This window comes from Pochonia chlamydosporia, chromosome 4, assembly GCF_001653235.2.
Source record: "Pochonia chlamydosporia 170 chromosome 4, whole genome shotgun sequence".
NCBI lineage: Eukaryota > Fungi > Ascomycota > Sordariomycetes > Hypocreales > Clavicipitaceae > Pochonia > Pochonia chlamydosporia.
Genome location: NC_035793.1, coordinates 3,075,115 through 3,093,588, shown reverse-complemented (window position 1 = coordinate 3,093,588; position 18,474 = coordinate 3,075,115). Strand labels below are relative to the sequence as shown.

Sequence of the window (18,474 nt, the reverse complement as noted above, 5' to 3'; positions counted from 1 at the left end):
AGTGGGAGCAATCGTTGGGCCGCGCCTTCCCAAATCACACAAACCACATTTGACTCTTCTCATCGGCGTGATTCTGCATTGTTATGTGCTGGTGTTCCGATGTTCAATGTTGTCTTGCTGCCTACATTCCGGCTTGCCTTATTTACCACAATAGACGCACACATATGTGTCCTTGACATTCCCATCTTTTTTGTTTCGTCGTGGCTTCATCTGCATAAATTTCCTTCCATTGCAGCCACCAACACCAACATCATCACCATCACCAGGTCAATCCTCATACTGCTACTCAGAGACAGTTCTTTGTCGCATCCCCCCCTGCCATCCTTTGGTTCGACTCGTCTTCTCGAACTCTGAGTTCCGCTTACCATACACAAGCATTTGTACCTAAGATTGCAACTCTGATATTACAATCCCATCACCACCTAACAGGGATCGCGGGCTCATTTCCGGTCGGGTACCAAGCAAGCTTACTTGCTGTTGGATGGACAGCACAAAGGGACGGAGACAGATATCATATTTGCTTCCGCCCCCTTTTTGATTGCCCTAGGGTGCAAACGTGTGGTCCCCCTGACCAACACTGTTGGAGTGGGTGACTTGGGATGGGAGACTGGAGCCCGCATTGAATTGGCGGTCACCACTTTGGGGGTTATCAATTATCCCTGTTTCCCGCACTGCCGTTTCATACTGTTAGTCCGCAAAATTTGTATTCCTTCGGGAACAACGGCGTATGCTGACAGCCAATTTGCAGCCTGGCGGGAGGAGTTGACGCTCTACAAGACCGGAAAGCACTAGACGCCACGTACGGAGTACTCCCTGGGTGGTTTCGGTGGTACTTGACATGTTTGGTATCCAGAGGCAGCCATCGCAACGCCATTCATAGCAACGGCCACACCATACCCTCACCATACCGAAAGTCTAAAGGGTGGCAGGTATTACTGCTCCGCACCGACGTACAACTGGGCACAAATCCAGGCACGACGGACCACATTGACATTTACGGATTAAGCGCCGATCCTCCCTATTTTGACTTCTTCTTGTTGTCTTGCTCTGTTCATTTCTCTTACCCACACATACATCTTTATTCCATCGACGGCCGCATCGCAATCGACATATCCAGCATTGTCAACTGCTCTCTTGGACCAGTTTCGACCGGTTGGCACTGCAATTACAGGCCATCTGCCCTCGACAAAACCTTGGAACTTGGTCGCGCAATCCCGGAGTCAAGCCGCCCTGACCCCGAGCCACCAGGGGCAGTGCAGTGTGGGGACGCTGTGTTCCAAGACGAGCCCATCTGGGACCGGTGCTTCGCGGCGTCTCCTTGGTGTAAGACAGTCTCGCAGTGCCTTCAAATCTTGCCTCGCGCAACACCCTCCCTACCCTTCTTTTCTTGACCATGAGCCCTGTTGGCCGCAATGCGCCGCTATCTCCTATATCTGTAGGCGGAAGCGAGTGGTCATTATCCAAGTATCCTTCTCGCGAAGAAGGCGGTCCTTATTCCCACAGTCGTGGTAACCTGGCGTCGCCCCCTAACTCGGGAGGCTCCAACGGCACCATGAGTATGAATGGCTTCCCCTCTGCACCGCGAAGCACAGGAGGTCCCTCGCCACCGCCGTCAGTTGGTCGATCGAGCACCGGTACAAACCTCTTCTCTGGAGGTAGCGATGGCGGCCGCAATAGCACACGAGGAGCTGAACTGGATGAGTCGGTATTGGGCGAGCATTATATGGCCCTGAGGGCCTTCCTCAACGCCAGAGACAACAACGCACGACAACAACCGAACAAGGCACGCGATAAACTACTACGGTTATCACCGGTACAATTTTACGAACTTAGCACAGATGTATTTGACGAGTTGATGCGGCGCCAGGCAATGGCCAGGGCCGGCGGCCCTAATGCGCCCAACGGCCCTCCTCAGTACCTTTTGGCAGAAAAGACGTTCCATCCCAAGAGAAACCAGGCACGCCAAAGACTCTCATCCTTGGGCCCGCCACGATTCCGAGATCTTGCAGCTGATGTTTACCACGAGCTGGAGAGACGTTTCCCATCCTTTGTCGGGCGAGACATTCCCCGAGGAGGTAGCTCCATGTCGATGCGTGGTGGCCCGATGAATCGAAATGGGCCCCCTCCCAATGGCATGTATCCTCCTAGAGGCCAAAGCCGTATGCGAAGGCCTTCAGATGCTAGTTCAATTCGTGGAGCGCCTGCGGCTCCAGATCTGTATGGAATCCCACCGTCTCCAAGCTTACCCAACGGCGATTATGGACGACCGATGCAAAAGCAACTTAATCAAAACAACACAATAGTTCCAAACAAGAGCACCATGCTGGAGGAAGACGATGACGGCGGGGCAACATCTGAAGTGAGTTGTTTGTAAAGGCTCGCAAATATTCCAATTAACTATAGTGGCTGACTGGTTTACAGGCGGATAAGAAGCTTATGGATGACTATCAAGCCCAGATACGAGAACTCCAAGATAAATTGGCCGACATGGAGGATTCTATGAAGAAAAAGGAAGACGAGATGAACGTTGCACTTGATAGCGAACGCTCACGAGCCACGGCAACAAACTTGGAGAAGAAAGAGTGGGGAGACCTCAGACTGGATCTCGAGAACAAACTTGCAGAGGCGCAGGATTTGAATAAGTCAATGAAGTCGGAATTGGAGCGCATGCGAGCCGAACAGGAGCACCAGACGTCTGTTAAATCAGATTCTGTGGTACAGCGAGAAAACGACGAGCTGCGAGAATCACTACGGCAGCAGGAGCAAGTAACCGAGGACGTTCGCCGGGAAGCACAAGAGTTCCTGCAAGAGATGAGAGTGCTTTCGCAGCAAAGTGCGGCAACATATGACAAGCAGCTGGAGCTGGAAAAGACAATCGAGGAATTAGAACGCGAGGTACGAGACTGGCGAAATCGATACGCCCGCTCCAAGACCCAGCAGGGCGGTATGCGGGCTTCAATGCACGGCGTACCCCTAGAATACGATGCTGGTAAACATATAAGGGAGAAGGGGTTCATGGAGGATAACGGCGCCATTAAAGATGTCCATGTGACTAAATTCCAGATCTCCATTGACGAGCTGCTACGGACTGCACGCAATGAGACACCTGACAAAGTGGTTGATTCTATGAAGAGGGTCGTTGTCAGTGTCCGTCGGATTACGAAAGACTTGGACGAGTCCACGCCCCAGGAAGACGATTTAATTCAGAAACAGGGAAAACTGAAAGCCAGAGTCTCCTCGACCGCAAATGGGCTCATCACGGCATCCAAGAACTTTGCAGCCGGAGCTGGTCTGTCTCCAGTGTCACTGTTGGATGCAGCGGCGTCCAATCTCACAGCCGCTATTGTTGAGCTTCTCCGTGTGGCAAAGATTCGGCCGAGCCCGCCTGGTGAACTTGAGGATGACGACGATGGAACTATTACTCCAGTCGACTCTGCCAGTTTCTTTTCACCCCGAAGCACTACGCAAGCTTCTACTCAAGGGAGTCTGCCGCCACCACCACCGTTCCAGGGACTGGGCGGCGCAGGGGCTCGTGCAAGTGCTGAATCATCAGCGTACAGTCCAATCAGCTCTCCAAGAGAATCAGTTGACCCGTATCCCACAAATGGCCTGAATGGCATGATGATGAATGGTGGAGGATATGCTGGGTTCGACAGGGGTCCCAATGGATATCACGACAGTCGAGCCGACGACCTCAAGGTACACTCCTACGGCACATACGGTGGTCTCTAATTCTGCATCATCGCCCAGCTGACGGTAGTTTAGGTCTACTTGGATGACCAAACAGCCCTCCTGGTTTCAGACATACAAAATCTTGTGAGCTGTGTTCGGAGCGATGCGGACATTCGGCAAATCACGACTGAAATTTTATCCATTAATGCGATTGTTGGCAAGATCCTGGGCGAGACACAGACACAAGGCTATGGCAACATGGTCACCAGGCTAGAAGCTGCTCGCGACCGACTTATGGAAGCGAATGAAACTGGTCGAGGATTGGCACAGCCCGGGAATGGCGATCAAGACGAGAGATCATGGCGAATGTGGACACAAACGTTGCCTCCCATTGCGTTTGAGATTGCTCGCGAAACCAAGGAGCTTGTTCAAAGAATTAGCGGGCTCACCTCATCCAGAGGTGCCGATGAGTTTTCCTGATGGAATTGAAAAAGGCGTCAATGGCGACACGAATATGATGTTTAACGCAAAGATGAAGAAAGGACGGAGGAGCGGAAAACAAGATGCTTAAAGTACCTTGAAGGTTTCACATCATTGGGAATGGATTTGTTAGGCTAGCGCAGCGTTGCTGGCCCTACTTGGAAACTCTTTGAATGGGAACGAACTGTTTGATACCCCGAGTTTGCATGGCTGCTAAGGCACTTTTTCTCGTTAAATAATTCTTATTAACTATTAGGGTGGATTTTGGCCAGGAGAGGGGATACGGGTGAGAGGGTTAAAAAGCATGGTCATGGGGAAGGGAAAAGAAGGAGAAGGGTTGAGAGGAGGAAGTAAGTTCCTCGTCATGGGTAGATTCCTTGTGAAAGTAGAGTACAGCCAGTACATTGGGTACTTTTATACCTACTTGGTAGTTGGAGTCGGCGGGCATTGGCAGACAGTTGGCGGATCATTGCTTCTAGTAGTATAAGACGACTGGCTTTTGGGCAGCAATGAATACATGACAAAACTCGCTTGAGGCGGGCAGCTACAATTGGAACAATTTGTGAATGTGTGAGAATGTGTAAAGGGGCTTGGGTTGTACAAAGGGGAAGGGCATGGTTGACGTTTGTTCGTAAGTAATCTAATGAATGACCGGGAGAGGATTATGCATTGTACGAGGGCTGTTGAACATACACATACATGGTGGCCAACTACCTGGGTACACCGAGGTAGTACATAAAATGAGTGCTAAATAAACTATTGATCGGAGAATTTCCCAGCCGCAAATAAAGCCTCGATGGTGATGCAAGATGAAGATGAGAATGCAAGAAGCCGTTTGACGGACTGGACAGGGACAGGGTGAAGGCGACCAGGGTCAGCTGGTGCCGGCCGGGAAGCGGCGTGGCAGACAAGGGCTGCACAGTGAGTGTGAGTGATGAAAAAGGAAAAAAGAGAGAAAAAAAAAAGAGTGAAAATGCCGGCCTGACGAGTCAAGGTTCAAGTCATGCCCCGCCCCCACCTTGTTTCTTGCATTGAATTGAATAGAGAGTCTGGTTGGGACAATGAAACATTGAAGGGATTGAAGCATTTGATTCAAATTAGACGATGTGATTCAAGGCATCAATTGATTTTTAAATACCATACGCGATGAACCAGAGCCATAGGAGCGGCTCGTAAATGCCAAGGTCTGTCAATGCTCTTTGGCAGCCCTGCAGGTGTGCTGTGGAACCAGCCCAGTGACATTTGCACCAAAACGATGGCGCCCCAAAGTGTCAAGCGGCGTTGCGCTTGCGACTCGTGCCATTTGATTCTTGTCAAGGCAAGGCGGCAAGGCAAGGCAGGTCTGGTCTGGTCAAGGCGGTGCGACGAGTGAGCGACTCGTGCAGACAAGCACCACCAGCACCACCATCGGCACCCGGATTTGAGACCAGATTGACATCAAACTAAATGCGGCCTGGCTTAAAATGGTCTGGTTTGGTGCACATGTTTCTCCTTCTGACGCCTCTTGTCTAAAGTCAAGTAGTTTCTGGCTTTTTTCAGGCCCTCACTAGCGATGGGGTCTCTGCTCGGAGACTCCGACGTAATGAATAACTTCATCCTGACGCTTTGGCCTGTACTCTGTGACGACATACATTGACCGCCTGACGATCTTTCACGCAACTGCCATTGTCTGAGAGAGAAACAACCAGTTCAACGTCCTTTATTCAAACTTGACAGTTTGCAAAGACGCTTTGTTTGTTGGGTGCGACGGGACAAACAACGCCGGTAGAGCACAAAAAGCAAGAGCAGAAGACATCTTGCGCTCGTTGTCGCAAAACCGATTTCAACCCGACTGGTGCGCGAAAATCGACCTTCCATTCCACTCGCATCGCATTCGAAAATTTACTTTACTGCGCGGATTTTTTTCCCATCAGACGATCGTTGAAACGACAATTGTTGGCAGTTACTGGCAGGAACGACCGGTTCGATTTGGGCAGGAGCGTGACCGACTTTCTTCCGCATAGGCGTCCTGTTCCCACCCCGCTCGTTTGAACTTTCGCATCGACTATTTGAGGCTTTCTTGAAGTTTGGGGCTCGGTACGAGGATACGCGACAGGGTACGAGATGGACACTGTTGGGGATCGGAGCAGTGTTTTGACATCGCTGGTGATGGGGCCGACGACGAACGAGCTGCGTGGTGATGATGATGGTCGGGTTTCTGTGGCGTTTGCGACTGGAGATGCGCATCGATATGTGGCTTCTGTTGAGGAAGTTGGCATGGCTGGTGTTGATGGTCTGGGTGTACAGGGCACTGATGCTCGAGAAGAGACGGATGAGTTGGTGTCAGGTGGGCCGACGAGTGAACAGGAGCCGACTGATGAGGTTGCTGGGGTGGTGCCAGAGCCGATGAGCCTTCAAACGACTGATTTCGTTCCGCAGCCGCCTCTGTTAATAGAAGATGAGGTTAGGCCGGCCGATGAAGACAGTGCCAACAGACTCGAAACGGCACCCAGAGACGACATAATCATCGAAGAGACCGGACCTCTTCAAAAACCACCGAACGCCGAAGATACCATAAGCGCCAACGAGGATATAGCAGCATCTATTCAAAGAACACCACCCATCGCCGGCGATGATAGACACACCGAGGAAGACAGTACAACGGTTACTCCGACTGTGTTGAGCAACGACGAAACACAAACTGCACCCTTATCACCAGAGCCACACATAACACCCAAAGCTGGTGACACGGGACATCAAACAACACAGCCCAGGGAGCTCAACAATGACGGACTAGCCATCAAATACGATTATGACTACGTCGAGGGCCATCGTATTCTGCGTTTCAAACCTACCACAGAGCAGTGGGATGACTTCCCCGCCGTTTTGGCCTATGCCAGAAGTCTTGGTGCCGAGGGGGATGGCTGCTTCAAGGTCATTATCCCGGATGACTTACAGGATGCGCCACCGGAGAAGCCTGCACAGAGTCTACCGGCCAACGCATACAAGGTCAAGTTGATAAGACGGACGACTTTCTGGCAAGTAAGCACGGTGCCGTCAGAAGGTGTTTTCGCATCATCCCAAGAACCCGGCTCCGAATTCTCCGATTCAGTGGATGTCGCCCTCAAGCATCTGAAGCACCTCTTCAGAAAACATCAAAATAGGCAACTGCGCAACATTCGATACCGAGTCGACGTGCCCGCCTGGACTAAAACCCAAAGACGCCTTGCCGGCGTTCCGGAGAGAAGCCCAATCTACCCCCTAAAAGGCGACAAGCTCGACCACACCAAAGCCGTCATTCCCGGCATACACACCCCCTACGTATATGAATCATCATCATCCTTTGGGGCGACATTTCAAATCCACGCCGAAGACTTTCGCCTCGCATCACTAAACCACCTCTATAAAGGACGAAAGATCTGGATCGTCATCCCCGCCACAGATGTCGATGTAGCAGAGCGAGCTTTGGGCCGAGGCTCGAGCTGTTCGCAATTCATGCGCCACCGAGCTGAATTCTTCTTCCCCGATAAGCTTGAAAAGCTCGGCATACCATACAGGATCGTCGATCAACGTCCCGGCGAGACAATCGTCATTCTCCCCGACGCATATCACGAAGGCTTCAGCTGCGGATACACCATTGCCGAGGCGAAGAACTACGCTGATCCCGCGTGGACGACGGACTCGTACCAGCCGTGCCAAGCGAGCTGTAGATTAGCCACGGCCATCCCTGCGGCATTTATGCGCCCTCTTGGTGAGGGCGAGCAGCGTCTCGATTTATGCGCTGCGTATGGCGATGGCTTATCGATTCCTGTGCCTGCCGAAGCGCCAAAGAAGCGGGATCATGAAGAGGTGGATGCTCATGGAGTAGCGACAAATGGGGTTGAGGAACAGGAGGCTAAGCGGGTGAGGGTGTATGAATAGGTGGGAACGGGAACACTGGCGTTACTTGGGCTTGGGTCGGATGGCTGCGAATATGTTTTGTGTCTGATTATATACCCCTGTGGAATTGTATGCTAGAATGATGGGCCAAGTATTTATATGTGGCACGCTGTATGAGAATGAGATGACGTTGATAGGGTTGTCGTCTGGTTGACAATTGGGAGGTGTATGAGTACAATTGTGATGTAACGTCGAATACATTAGGGTATGGCTTCCAAGGACAAGTGAGTCACAGTGAATCAACTGTCAAAAGTAATGTCGTGATGAATTATATATTCTTCATGAGTAATTAGGCATACAAAGTACAGAGTCTTTCATGATCTACATGATACATAAGAGCCATGCAATTCCCCCGTTCCATCATCCAGCAAAACATGCCCGTGTGTATTATCCAATTCTACACCACCAGCGCCTAAAAGTCGCCCCGTCTCTCCCGCTCCTGTCGTCTCACCTCGTCACGGAAGGCATTTCGCCCGCCCGTGCTACCAGGCTCCTCGAAAGTGCCGCGCACAGGACTCCCCGTCAAGCTGCCCAATGCCTCGCTGTCACGTCTCGGCCGTTCCGGAACATCGCGGTAGTCAATCGGCGGAGGGGACAGCGGCGCAGTATCAAGCTGGATGCCGTTGTCCTTGCGGCTGCGGCTGAAGACATTGCGCGTCTTGCGGCCGGTGTATCCGTGACGAGAGCGGCTCATGATGTTGCCGAGCTTGATGTGGCGGGTCTTGCGGTTCCACAGACACCCGCCCACGAGGAGGAGGGCAATGACGCCAAAGGTGACTGGGAGGGCAATGGTGAGGGTTTTGCCCTTGGGAGCGTTGCTGGGCGCGGTGGGATCCAGGGGCGGGTTGGAGACGACGACGGGGAGAGGCGTTGTTCGGTTGTTGTAGTCGAGGCTGCCTTGGACGTGGCCCATGAGGGTGATGGTGATGTTGTTGCTGCGCTTTTGGCCGTGGAGGTATTTGCCGTCGACGAAGAAGGAGAAGTAGCCCCATTTTGCGGGGACGCTGTTCTCCAGCGTTTCGAGGTGCTCGTACTTGTTGGTGGTTGTGTTGAGGTAGTCGACGCGCAGGGTGACGGAGTAGGTCGTGTTGAGGCGCGCGGTCTGGGTGTTGTTGTAGTAGTCGGGGTCCCAAGTTACTGTGAGTCGAATTAGTTTTGAATTTGTGAGATGTGGGTGAGCGTTAAGGGAAGCGTACCGTAGTATGTGCTGCCGGTGTAGATGCTAGAATTATATGAAGGACGGCAGAAGGGCGCATACGGCCCGTTCTTGTTGTAGCATCGCGAAAAGGCGCCCTGCTTGGTCTTGTCGTTGGTGGGCGTCGGATTGGGCGGCAGGCCAGTGCTGGTGGAAATGTGGCCATACTTGGTGATGGTGTACAACGAGGCCGTGAGGTCGTGAGGCGCGGTGTCAATGCCAGATGCTGTGCCGGCGACGGTTGCAAATGAAGGCGTGAAGGTTTTGCTCGGATTGCCCTCGTCGTCGACTGTGACCCAGGGCGCGGTGGGCAAGTTATCGTCGTTGTCGTAGTCGCGAGGGAGGATGGCTGGCTCGCTGGGAGCTGGGACGGCGACGGCGGTAGCGGCGCGGATGGCGAGGGCTGCGCCCAGGACGATTGAAGCGTGCATGGTGGTGGGTGAAGCTGTGGTGATGTCTGAAGAAGGGAGACAGGGAGAGAAGGAGGAGGAAGGCAAGGAAGCGAACGCGCCCGAACAGGTTGCGTTTGGATCACAAGTGGCTTGATGCAGCAAACACGAAAAGAATGTTTTCCCGCTCCCGTGCTGTATCGCCTACACCTGCAACATTCGACGGACAATCAGAGGTGAAGAGTGAGGATGTAAGAGGAGAGAGTGAGAGAATTAAATCCGTCAACTGGGAACATTGAATGCATGGGAAGGATGCTCGGACATTCCGTGATGAGCAATTGGCCAGTGACGAGCGACTTTTTTTTTTTCTCCAATCGCTTTGCCTTCACATCCGTGACTTCCATGCCACCTAAGCCTGAATGGGGAAGACCATACAATGTACATAGGTACTTAATGTTCCGGGCTAACCAGAACAGACCAGTTGACCAGACTTGACCAGTCTGGTGGCACTGGGTGCATATAGTGGAGCAAATGCCTGGCATGTCGAGTGTCCCCCGAGGCAGTCAAGTGCCGTCCACCTCCGTGTGCATTTGATACCAGACTTTATGCAGTCTGGTTTTGGCCGCACACTTGCATGGACACGTTGAACTCATTGACGAGACACCAGACTTCTCCAGCACTTTGTCTGATGGCAACGATTGACACCACCGAGTCAATGACGGTCATCCAAGCTCTCTGGTCAAGTCAAGTCAGTTCAAGTTGGACCAGTTCAGACCAGACCAGACTAGACCAGACGATTTCCAGCTTCCACCAGTAATCCCATGTTCACCCCTCGGATAGGAGGCAGCATTCAATGTTGAGGTAGTTCTTTTGGCATCTGCCTTCACCACGGGGCCGTTTCGTCTCCATGAATCAATGCTGATGCCCTTTTAGTCCGCACAGTTGTTAAACCCTGCCTGGCTATCTTGCGAATCGATTGGTGCCCGTGCCTGGGTTTTTTCTAGAAATTGTCAAGGCGCCAACCGAGCCATCCGGCCGCCACTGCAGAAGGATATCCACTTTGCCGCCTTTCAATGTTCCCTTGGCTGCATCCATTGATTCACCATTGATCAAATCTAGTCCACTAATCCTCGGTTTGTTCCGGTGCCGACCGACTTACCGACAGAGCTGATTTGCATCGGAATTAATACAAGCAGCGTCATTGTACCTGTCTTGCTGGAATACTCGCAGGCGATTGCCATTCTCGGCCAGTCCATGAATGGTCTGATGTGATATCTTCCGTTGTATGCCATGTTTCAATTCAACACCCCGCGGACTACGAGTCAATGATCTACACTCGCGAGGGTTTTTGGCAACGCGTCCCATGGAAATCGAACTTGACATGGAAACCTCGAGACCAGGCCTGTTGGCCGTCTTGTTCCTTGGAAACGTTCCGATGTCGCCTTGGACAAGGGGACCAGACGCCTCCAGCTCCAGCTCTGCTCCCTGACCATTTGATCGCGAAGCTCTTGGCGACGTCGACAGCACGAGAAGCCTGGCGCCATTCTCCTTAAGTTACCAGGGATGGACTAACATGTTTCGCACCCGGAAGTCGGCTACATTTAATTTTATCTTTACTTGATCGACAGATCAGCCCGTAGCCCTTCAACAGGCAACCACGACATGTCCCAGCATAATGGTGCAGACGGCAGCTGGATTTAATGACATCTGCCATAAGCCTTGCTGTTGGAACTTAATTTGTTGTGGCATTTGATGGCCATCACTTGTAACCTAATCTGGTTGGCCACAACTGGGCATGCCAGGATTGACGAATGAATGGAGGCGTGAAACTATTCTGAGATCATAACTCACAGCTAAATCTTCATCATTGTCAGAATGACAACCCAGTTTATACTCGACATCCGCTTTCCGCGTATTCTATGCTTGCAACAGTGTCAGCAGGGCAGCCCAAGTTTAAATTTCACGGGTATTTGGCGCAAGAGGTTAGTCGCGGAATCTCCTTCTCGTCAGACTTTCTCCTCAAACCTTCATCTAATGCTGTACTTCTCTACGCGTACGTGATGGGATGGAATTAAGGGATGTCCTGACACTTTATGCATACATTGTATTCGTTGGACATTGCACAGAGATGAACGGAAGTATCAGGTCAATAAGGTTATCACCTGCACGGGTGATCAATGATTATCACTTGACAACATCTTGGCCGTATCAAAAGCCGATGTACAGATGATACCATAATCCCCCGCCAACCTTTTCTTCAATGGCACCACTGAATCACCCTCGAAACCGAAACCGCTTCAAGATATACCGCCAATGTCCGGTCACTGTTCAAGCAGCCTTGCAAAAGTCCTCGAAGTCTACAATCTACAAACCGATGTGGTTGACCGCGGACGGTCACACAATGATTTACAGTCCTTCAGCGCCTTGGGGGCGAACAAACGTGAAACAATATCCCTATTATTATCCACACGATCACACCCCGATCGCCAACGCTCTGAAATCTTGGCAAAGATGATACCAGGAGATACTGTTTCGTGGGGACAATTTCTGTCCAGGTGGAAAAGATGGAACAAACATGGATTTCATGTAAACCCTGCTTGATTGAAATTGACCTTGCCCATACCAGCAATTTACACAGATCTATCAGCATATTCAGGCTATTTAAAAGCTGGACCTGAGAACAACACTCATCCCATATTTACCGTTCGAGCACAATCCAACTTTTACCTTAGCTATCCTGATCTCACTTTTCTCTTAATATGCATCTACAGAAGCTGGTCTTCCTTCTCACTCTCACAGTCTTCGGGCATGTGACCATTGCCCTCCCCATTTTCGGACAACCGAATGGTGTCCAGGGCGGAGGAGTAAGAACAGGAGCAGGAGGAGTAAGAGCAGGAGCAGGAGGAGTAAGAGCAGGAGCAGGAGGAGTAAGAGCAGGAGCAGGAGGGACAGTAGGAGCAGGAGGAGGAGTAAGAGGGGGGAGAGCAGTCAGAGCAGCAGCAGGAGGAGGAAACGCAGGAGGCCAACCATCTCCCCAGGCAATCGACGAAGCCGCAAGTAGCTGGCAAAAAGACACTGGCGTCGTATCCAAGTTTTAATCTATCGCCGAAACATTGAGCCCCGACCAGCTCCAAAAGGCAGCCTCTGTTGCTCTAGCTGCTGAAAACGACGAACTCATCGACAAGGCAGTCCTGGATAAAGTGTTCCTCGCGGGGTCGAGCAACCCCGATGCGACGATTCAGCAAGCAGACAATGTCTTGGACAAGCAAGGGAAGTTTCAGTTTGTCGTGGATAGACTGGAGAAACTGACGAATAACGGGGCCCAAATGTCAAAGCAAGAGGTCAGCTCGTTGATCCAGGCGGTTAAAGATGATCGCTGTCTGCAGGTTTTGCCGAATATTGATCGGTGTTTGGCGGCGGCGGGAGCGGGAAGCAGTGGGAGGCAGTTGAAGGCCGTTCGGCCGACTCAATGCTCTAATTGAGATGGGCTGGACATGTTCAAGGTTGTTTGGTAGACAAATGTTTACTGTTGGGGTTTCATTGGTGATACGTGTGGATGGCTGGTAGGATTGCGTAGAATGTGAATTTTACAGGTCGACGCAGATAGTGCAAAGGCCCAGGAGGCCGCACAATGCAAAGTCGAACAGTCCAAGCCGCAGATGGAAGCAATTGACCAACCCCTATTTCAGTGATGTTCATTCTACTTCTGGAGGTACGTTCCTCCAAATATCTACGTATGGACGTGAAACCTCTGGAGAAAAGGATATTGGGACGGCTCTCGAGGTCTGCTAGCTGCCCTGTAGGTGTATTGGCAATTCTGTCCGGATGTAATCACACTTTAAAGATGTCGCAGAGTTGTCTAAACAGGCGGGTAAACGCTGTGCTGAGTACGAGTTAGCATTGCCTTGGTTGTCCCCTTAGAAAAAGGAAAGGAAAATTAGGCGGGGGATGTATGGTTTATCTAGAGACAAAAAGGCATTCGTGATCCAAATGAATTCTCCCTTCATGTTAAAATCTTGGAGACTGAATGGAGCTGCGGTTGTCACAACGGTATGCGCCAGGGAAGCCAGTAGCGTGGAGACTCCGAGTCCGAAAATTATAGTCCAGAAGCGAAAGCCGCGTTGAAAGTCTTCGGAACCTTCATTCTCAGCTTCAGTATTTGCGGCATCTTTTGGGGATGGTGGTTCACGCGACATATGCAGCGAAGCTCTGTTTGGTCGGGAGGAGGGGTGCCCGTAGGGGTGTCCTTGGTGCGGAAGATTGCGTGGTTTGGACTTCTGCCAATAAACTATTGATTCTTGAAAAGCCACAGTGCCTGCAAGTCACTTGTCTCTCTGTTGTTTAATAGTAAATGTAAACACAACTCGAGACGGGCGGTAGCAGGCTAGGTTTAAGTGGTGGTTCCCTCTGACAAAAGCGTTGAGTCTCCAGATAAGCACTTGTCCATCATGAAAACTCATGATTCGGAATAAGGAATCAGGGCCGTAGGCTTATAACACAATATAGAGGATTATGTATTATCAGCAAGGTCTAGCACGACAATATATTGCTCGTCGGGATGAGAAGAACGATGCCGGACAAGGAAACCTGCTCTTCCGTTGGCACTGCCGTATTAGGCAAGTGGGCACCGAAGAAGCAGATCATCGCCGGACCGGTGGCTTGCCACTGTCGGTCGGACTCGGAGCTCCAGAGCCAGATTGGGTCTCAATTCAGGCACACACCAGAGATGGACGTCAGGAGTCAAGACCAATAACAGCGGGCTATGTCATTGGGCGTTTCGGGTCTAATTGTAATCATGTCATGTCATCCAATGTCTGGTTGGGTGCTGATCTCGCCTACGGGCGAAATTTGCACCCTTTAGAGACTGGTAAGTCTGATTCACTAAACCGTAGGGCTTTTCCAAGTTGCATGTAGTCTTCTCACCATGGGCAGCTGAAACATCCGATTTCACTGAGACGCTTCGGGGAACGAGTTTCGCCGGTACCTTGGTCCAGCTCTCGAAGAAGCTTCCCAACATCGCAATAGCAGCACCACTTCGTACCACGGAAAGTATTACGCGCCATCCCGGCAGGTTTAAAAGATGCTCCTCCTCAGACCAAGCAAGAGCTCACTAATGTCGAGCAAGTGGCGTTCCAAATGTTTGGCGCCGGATTCGAGCCCGTGCAACTCATCTTCCACGCTGTCTTCTTTTTCCTGCTAAAGTACCTGAGGACACTTGCCATCCTGAGAAGGGAAATTCGGGATTCTTTTCAGAGCTACGACGAGCTCACACCAGAGGCACTGGCCCAGCTGAAATATCTTCAAGCCTTTATCCACGAGACACTTTGTATGCATCTGGCTGTGCCGACTGGCATGCCGCGACTTAGCCCTGGTGCAACAGTTGGTGGAGAATACGTTCCCAGAGGGGTAAGTAGATGATATTTTGCCCCAGAGTCAAACATGATACATCTAAGCTGGATGAACTAACTCGTATGATAAAATGGTAAGGTCGTTTGCCAACTGAGCTCCTTCACGGCCATGCACCATGAGCGCTATTTTAGAGACCCGTTGGACTTTCGACCAGAGAACTGGCTTCCTGCCGATCATCAACTATATGATACCTGCTATGCAAACCATAATCTCAAAGCTTTCTTTCCCTTTAGCCTGGGCCGAGGCAATGCACAGGCAGGGAGATTACCTGGTCACAAACTCGATTATTCCTGGGCGAGGTTCTTTGGACTTTTGATTTGGAACCAGTTTCTGGGCACGAAAAGTCGTTTGACGAAGACTTTAGTGTTCATGCTATGTGGAATCGGCCAGATTTGTACGTGAGGCTTACTCCTGCCAAGGAGCAGCATTCTCCGGCGGAAAATGAAGTCTCTGAGCCACAAGGCAACAAAATGGAAGACATCTGTGATGTTTGACAAAAACTAAAAAAAAAAAAAAAGAACATACAACACCAGGTATTCGCTGGTCGTCACCGACCCAACTACTAATCCGGCGCTCGCTAGCTTATCGTGGGAGATCGAACGGGATCCTGAGCTCTGCTAGCGGCTATGGTCGTATGTACCTGCTAGACGTCGTATTTTGCTTATATCGTGAACAGGTGTGAGAATGGAGTGCTATTAACACAACAACTTGAGAGCATCAAATGGCTTCATCTCTGATCTACTACTGTCAACAAAAGCTAGCTCAGCACTCTCAAGATGATGGTATCGTTGCGCAAATATTGATATAGCAGGTCCCAACCTCAAACATCATACCAGAACAAACAAGTCAGCCTGCTCCTCCTCCCAAGTTACAGCCTGTCCGTACATTGCTCTCTCCAAATAGCATTGTCCAACCACACAATACCTACTATCGGCCACTTGTCTCAGAACAACGGGAGTCCTGGAACCGTGTACAATAGCAACTACATCGCCCCGCAAAGTACGCAACGGTGCTAACCCCAGTGCTTCTGCGCCTTGCGTAGAAAACAGCCAACGTCCATGAGAGACTCTGCAGTGTTGCTCTAGGACTCTGGCGTCTTCGTGAATGCGTTCCACCGTGTTTTCGTTTTGTATCGGAAAGGCAGTCATCTCCCAGGCAAGAACAAGCTCAGAGATGCGTCTGTCGCTGAGTCGTCTCGTTGAAGCTTCTATTTTCGATGAAAACTCCCCTCGGTCTGAACCGTCAGCAACAATCACCCGCAGGATTCTCTCTAGTGTTACGAGTGGAGATGTCTTTGCGCGCTGCTTTCGCAGGGTAGAAAGTAGCATGTCCAGGGGGAGTTGCTGTTGGAGAGTCAATATACCGTCACCTGGACGTCGGGGTTTGGCAAGGAAATGGAGTGCGTCGATATGCGCTATGATTTTGCCTCGTGCCGTAAGACAATCCATCTGATCGTCTGAGACGGTGCGGTGAGCAAAAGGCCCTGATGCGCAAAATCTGGGCGAGCGCTGCCCTGTGTACAGTGGTACGTGGTCCAACGGAAACCGCCAGTCTGGGGTCCAGGAAGGGAATAACGTGGACTCATGCTGAGAGTCTCTTGGGTCGCTAAATTCTGTAAAAGAATCTGTGCTACTAGAGATACTCATACTGTCGAAATTCTCGTCGTGACGGGTGCTGGAGGAGCCCGGACCGTTGACGGCTGCGAAGATGTCAAGAGCATGGGACTCGGCAACGAGAGCCTTTGCTAGCTTCATAAAGACAACTTCTACCGGGAGGGAGTAATCTGGCTCTATCAGAAGGGACTGGCTCCTCTGGTAAATCCCTTGAAAGGCGTAGACCATATCCCGGCCGTCGGTGGCCTCGCACAAGCCCGCAACCCGACAGAGAAACGCGAATATATGTCCGTCAGCCCCCGGATCGTGATACCGTTCACGCTGGTGAACCATTTGATGGAAGCATTGGAATCCTTTCGACTGTCGAAACTGCGTGCCGGGACAGGGGATTTCGTCTGCTTCTCGCTCTGCCAGCGCTGTCAAGCTGACTAGGTAGTCGATATCGGTGAGCGAAAAAGCATGCGAGCCGATGAGAATGGTGGCTGTTTGAGCCACGGCAACTTCTTGGACAACCCACGCTCGTCTAAACCAGGGACGCCGGAGAAGTTCGAGGACTACCAGCATGTCGGAGGGTGCAAAAGTTGCCGAGTTTTGCTGCGATCCCTCGTCAAGAGCTCGTGTCAAGTCGGTTCTCACATAACCAGCGCAAAGTTTCAACATATCAGCGCAGTCGGATTTCGAAATACAAGTGTGCGCCTTGGGACCATTGGGTACGTAGGTGCTGATGATGTGTTCAAGTCTCCCCACGAGGCCGTCCTGATCCTCACCTAGCCATACATAAACAGAATCTGCTTTGGAGTATATTTCAGCCATTAGCGAGACTTGATGACCACGCTCCTGTATATCGGCTTGGTTGATGCATATTTGGTCAATCCATAGGTACTGAACGTCCTGATCGAGAATTGATTGGAGCCGTAGAATTGCTTCGTTGACGGTGGCAGACACTCGGATATGTTGACCATTAAGCATGGGCAAGTTATGCATAAATGGCTTATATCCCCAACAGTACGACAAGGCAGCGAACCTTGGTGAATCCTGCAAAGGGAAGTGTTGTATGGTACCTCTGAGGCTCGAGTGCACATTATTCTGGTCTGGACGATTGCAGTCGATTTGAAGGAGCCTGATGTGCGATTTGGTCTCGAGGGGTTGATGACAGAATTCGCCAGCCGACATCATCTCGGGCACAGCCGTTGTGACATGCTCTTTACGTTGGTGGTGCGGAGAAGATACGGCCGGGATCCCAACACTTGGAAATGATTATGTGAAAAGGTTAGAGCCTTTTTCAGCAGCGAAGCGAGCATTGGTTATGCAACCTGCCAGACGCAAACTTGACAAAACTTGACAATTTGTCCTCGATATTCAGGTGGCTGCCTGGGCTTGTGACTGAAGCGGGGTCCATAAGTTGTTCAGCGGCTCGGGATTTATGTATATGATCATGCACGCATATTTGTTATTATAACTTTGTTTTATGATTACTCGTTTCGTATTAGCGTGTTCAGAGTCTACTTTCTTACAGTAAGAGAAAATGAAGTCTTGTAAGTCCTAGCTTCAAATGTTCTGAGGCCAGTTCGGAAAGTGGCTTGCCCAGGCCTCCATGAGCTTTCGAGAATAAAGCGATATATCAAGGACTCAGCCTCGAAAGTGTCGAAGGGCACGGGATCGTATTGCAATAACTCCGCCCAGGCTGCAGCAAAGCGCATTGTCGTATTTCGGGTTTGGTGTACAGGCTGCATGCCCATGCTACGACCATCACCGAATGGTATCCCGCTCAATTCGATGTTCTGCCCAGATATTATAA

General features: G+C 51.1%; 5 protein-coding genes across 5 annotated transcripts; 3 read left to right on the top strand and 2 right to left on the bottom strand.

The window, feature by feature from the left end:
• Positions 1 to 1,393: 1,393 nt before the first annotated feature.
• VFPPC_14388 (SpaA) lies at positions 1,394 to 4,152 on the top strand (the record flags this gene model as incomplete). Its single annotated transcript, XM_018292157.1, has 3 exons — positions 1,394 to 2,359; positions 2,422 to 3,699; positions 3,766 to 4,152. The coding sequence occupies 3 exons, from the start codon at positions 1,394 to 1,396 to the stop codon at positions 4,150 to 4,152; spliced, it is 2,631 nt and encodes an 876-aa protein (XP_018143931.1).
• Positions 4,153 to 6,255: 2,103 nt separating this feature from the next.
• Positions 6,256 to 8,052, top strand: VFPPC_14387 (jumonji domain-containing 2D; the record flags this gene model as incomplete). The annotated part of the gene is made up of 1 exon (XM_018292156.1): positions 6,256 to 8,052. One exon carries the CDS (start codon positions 6,256 to 6,258, stop codon positions 8,050 to 8,052), a length of 1,797 nt encoding a protein of 598 aa, XP_018143930.1.
• A 430-nt stretch (positions 8,053 to 8,482) lies between these two features.
• On the bottom strand, positions 8,483 to 9,696 carry VFPPC_08351 (hypothetical protein; the record flags this gene model as incomplete). The annotated part of the gene is made up of 2 exons (XM_018287077.1): positions 8,483 to 9,207; positions 9,267 to 9,696. 2 exons carry the CDS (start codon positions 9,694 to 9,696, stop codon positions 8,483 to 8,485), a joined length of 1,155 nt encoding a protein of 384 aa, XP_018143929.1.
• Positions 9,697 to 14,454: 4,758 nt separating this feature from the next.
• Positions 14,455 to 15,557, top strand: VFPPC_14386 (cytochrome P450; the record flags this gene model as incomplete). Its single annotated transcript, XM_018292155.1, has 4 exons — positions 14,455 to 14,521; positions 14,587 to 14,703; positions 14,780 to 15,060; positions 15,297 to 15,557. 4 exons carry the CDS (start codon positions 14,455 to 14,457, stop codon positions 15,555 to 15,557), a joined length of 726 nt encoding a protein of 241 aa, XP_018143928.1.
• Positions 15,558 to 15,890: 333 nt separating this feature from the next.
• Positions 15,891 to 17,645, bottom strand: VFPPC_08350 (heterokaryon incompatibility protein (HET) domain-containing protein; the record flags this gene model as incomplete). The annotated part of the gene is made up of 1 exon (XM_018287076.1): positions 15,891 to 17,645. One exon carries the CDS (start codon positions 17,643 to 17,645, stop codon positions 15,891 to 15,893), a length of 1,755 nt encoding a protein of 584 aa, XP_018143927.1.
• Positions 17,646 to 18,474: the final 829 nt, after the last annotated feature.